This window comes from Sphaeroforma arctica, assembly GCF_001186125.1.
Source record: "Sphaeroforma arctica JP610 unplaced genomic scaffold supercont1.856, whole genome shotgun sequence".
NCBI lineage: Eukaryota > Ichthyosporea > Ichthyophonida > Sphaeroforma > Sphaeroforma arctica.
In genome coordinates, this window is record NW_014039702.1 from 5,149 (window position 1) to 8,047 (window position 2,899).

General features: G+C 34.6%; 1 protein-coding gene across 1 annotated transcript in view; it reads right to left on the reverse strand.

Annotated features, from left to right (window-relative positions):
- SARC_08937 (hypothetical protein) overlaps positions 1–895 on the reverse strand; it is a 4,265-nt gene extending 3,370 nt beyond the window's left edge. The window contains exon 1 of the mRNA XM_014297066.1: positions 436–895. Within this exon, the coding sequence (XP_014152541.1) occupies positions 436–783 (348 nt within the window). The 5' untranslated portion in view covers positions 784–895. The remainder of the gene's footprint in view (positions 1–435) is intronic.
- Between the last annotated feature and the right edge of the window lie 2,004 nt (positions 896–2,899).

Here is a 2,899-nt window from a genome sequence, read left to right on the forward strand (position 1 = left end):
GTATATAGTATATAGTATATAGTATAGTATATATATATATATATATATATATATATATATGTATATATACATATATATATATATGTATATATATGTATGTAATATTCATAGACATAATGCGAAAAGCTGATGTAACTGTACATATAAGGTATGTTTTTCTATTATGATAGCTCTCTAACATGTGTACACTTGCGTACGTCCAACAACGGAACTGTAAAGCAAAATACACCTTTTGAATCGTTCCATTTACAGACGATTACTCTACTTCTTTTTAACTTAATATGCATGTACATACCTATACACTAGGAAGTATCAAAAGGATACTGAATAGTCAATGCATAAATTATATATATTGGTGTATCAGATCCTTGTCTTGATTTCGGACAGCGCAATATGTGAAAAATTAGTAGAAGATGCGCAAGTAGACACACTTACTGTTCCAACTGTGGCGACAATCATTCCAAACATGGATGTCAGCAAGGCTAATCTACGTCCAAATTTGTCACCCATCCAGCCGAATACGAGCGAACCAAACGGCCGCGCTATAAAAGTCACCGTATGTCCAACCCACACTCCAGTACTGGAGTTTGGGAAAAAATTGGCAGAGATCTCGGGTGCTAGGTAACCATATACACTAAACTCGTACCATTCCAAAACGTTCCCCATGAACACGTACCAAGAGTGCTTCGATGCCATCAAGGACTCTTTTTGATAGTTTGATAAACCCATGGTTTCTGTCGCCCTTGTTAGTGAATGACACAGATACCAGCAACGCACTATCATACAAAATTTCAAATCCTGGCTATTTTTAATATAATATATATATATATATAAATATTAAAAAGCTCAGTTCTTCATTATTTTATCTAGAAATAGTAAATACCACACATCCTACAAATAAATACAACAACAGTCAATTGTAATATACAATGTTATGTGACTCATGTGCGTGTAAACAAGTCACAACTCACGACTCACAACTACACTCAGTCCACACGACTGCAAACTCAAAGCCGCGATGAGCACAACAGCTCAAAAGTCAAAAGTATGTAGAATTCTAATTGACGGCTGACGGCATGTGATGTGTAGCTACTCATAATGGGGTGAAGTGTGAAGTTTCTACTTTCTGGACCAATCATTTCACTATGTACCTTTCTATTTCTAAATTCTAAATTGTACAAGAGAGAAGGCTATGACTCATACTCACTCTCACTGTATGTACTATTTTTTGTGTTGTATATTTACCAAAAATAAAGTAAAATGCAAAAATAATGTTCTTCAACTTCTTAATCTTTAGTGTAATTGATACGCTATTAGCCAATCAAAACATACGTCATAATAACATTTAGCCCAAAGACTCCAAAGTCCAAACCCGCTCGGAGATAAAAAGGCTCCTCTGCAGAAATGGGTTGATAATTGTATTTACGTAAACTATTGACATATCGAAGATAAAAAAAGGTAAATATTACTGCATATTTACATAGTAATACAAACTGTATGGTGCACTATATATACATATATTTTTTGTTTCGAGAAAAATATCTACGAAATGAAATTACATACATATTTATCACCGAAAGCGTAGCTGTAGAGTCCCTATTTCTTTTATTGCTGTCCGCAATGCTTTTCCCCATTTGGAGGCACCCAAGAGGCCTCCAAGGTATCCTAAATGTAATTTTGTTTCAAAAAATAAGCATACTTTTGTAGGTCCGTCCCGTGTGTGACTGAACAATGTGTGTGTGTTGAGTGAAAGTGAAGGAGAAAGGGTGTTCGGAAAAACGCTTTTGGTTTCCGCGGCGTCCTAGCCCTGTTTTATGTCCTACGGACGTTAGTCCGTTCAGCCATATTTTCTTTCTTCTCTCTACTCTCTACAGAGAGAGAGGGTCACGTATAAATACCATATTTATGTTTTTGTACATGTACATACTCGGTCATAAATAACCTGTTTCATTTAGAAGAAGGCAACGACCCGGACAACTCGGTAGAGAGAAAACGGTGTCTATACAAAATCGGACTCTTACAACCTATATTATGTATTTTAGAAAAATATAAAACCAGACCGGCAGACCCTGTTGGCCACTTGGCCAGTGCCCTGTGGTCCCTGCCCATGGTGAGTTGTGAGTCACTTGTGACTGGCCTGCCTTTTCAACAAAAAATCACGTCACGAATATGTGATTTTTGATAATCCAATCAAATCATATAACAATTTTGGTGATCCGTAACCAGTAAATATCAATGAAGGTAATTAGTACTTACTTACATACAGTATAATTCTAAAAATACAAGAGTTGTCATTATGATGGTAAATACATAGTTTGTAAAAGAAAATGTATTTATTAGGAGAGGCCGAGATCGGGCGAGAGGCGTATTAAAAGAACGAAGAAAAAAATCATGGATACCTAAATCATAGCCTTCTAATGAAACACCTAAATTCAACACATGTGGACTGATTTAATCTGATACAAATGTACATATATTAGATGAAAAAAATACAAACATACTTTATGTACACAAATGTATGTACGTACTTTAGCTGTCTTATGTACGTGCTATAACTGTCTATGTCTTGACATTTTTTTATACATGTTTTCATATTTTCATGCCTGTATGTTTTTACACGCTTTTCACGACTTCATGAACTTCCTGTCTATTCTATAACCACCATTGCTATGACTTATAGAAGTCGTTAGCAGCTTGAAATATTACGAATCGACCAACCCAACCGGGTACGGATTGATCACACGCACACACACACACACACATATATATATATATATATATATATAAATATACATATAAATATACAAATACATATACATATATATATATACATAAATATATATATACAGATACACATACAGATACATATACATATACATACACATATATAGATAGACAG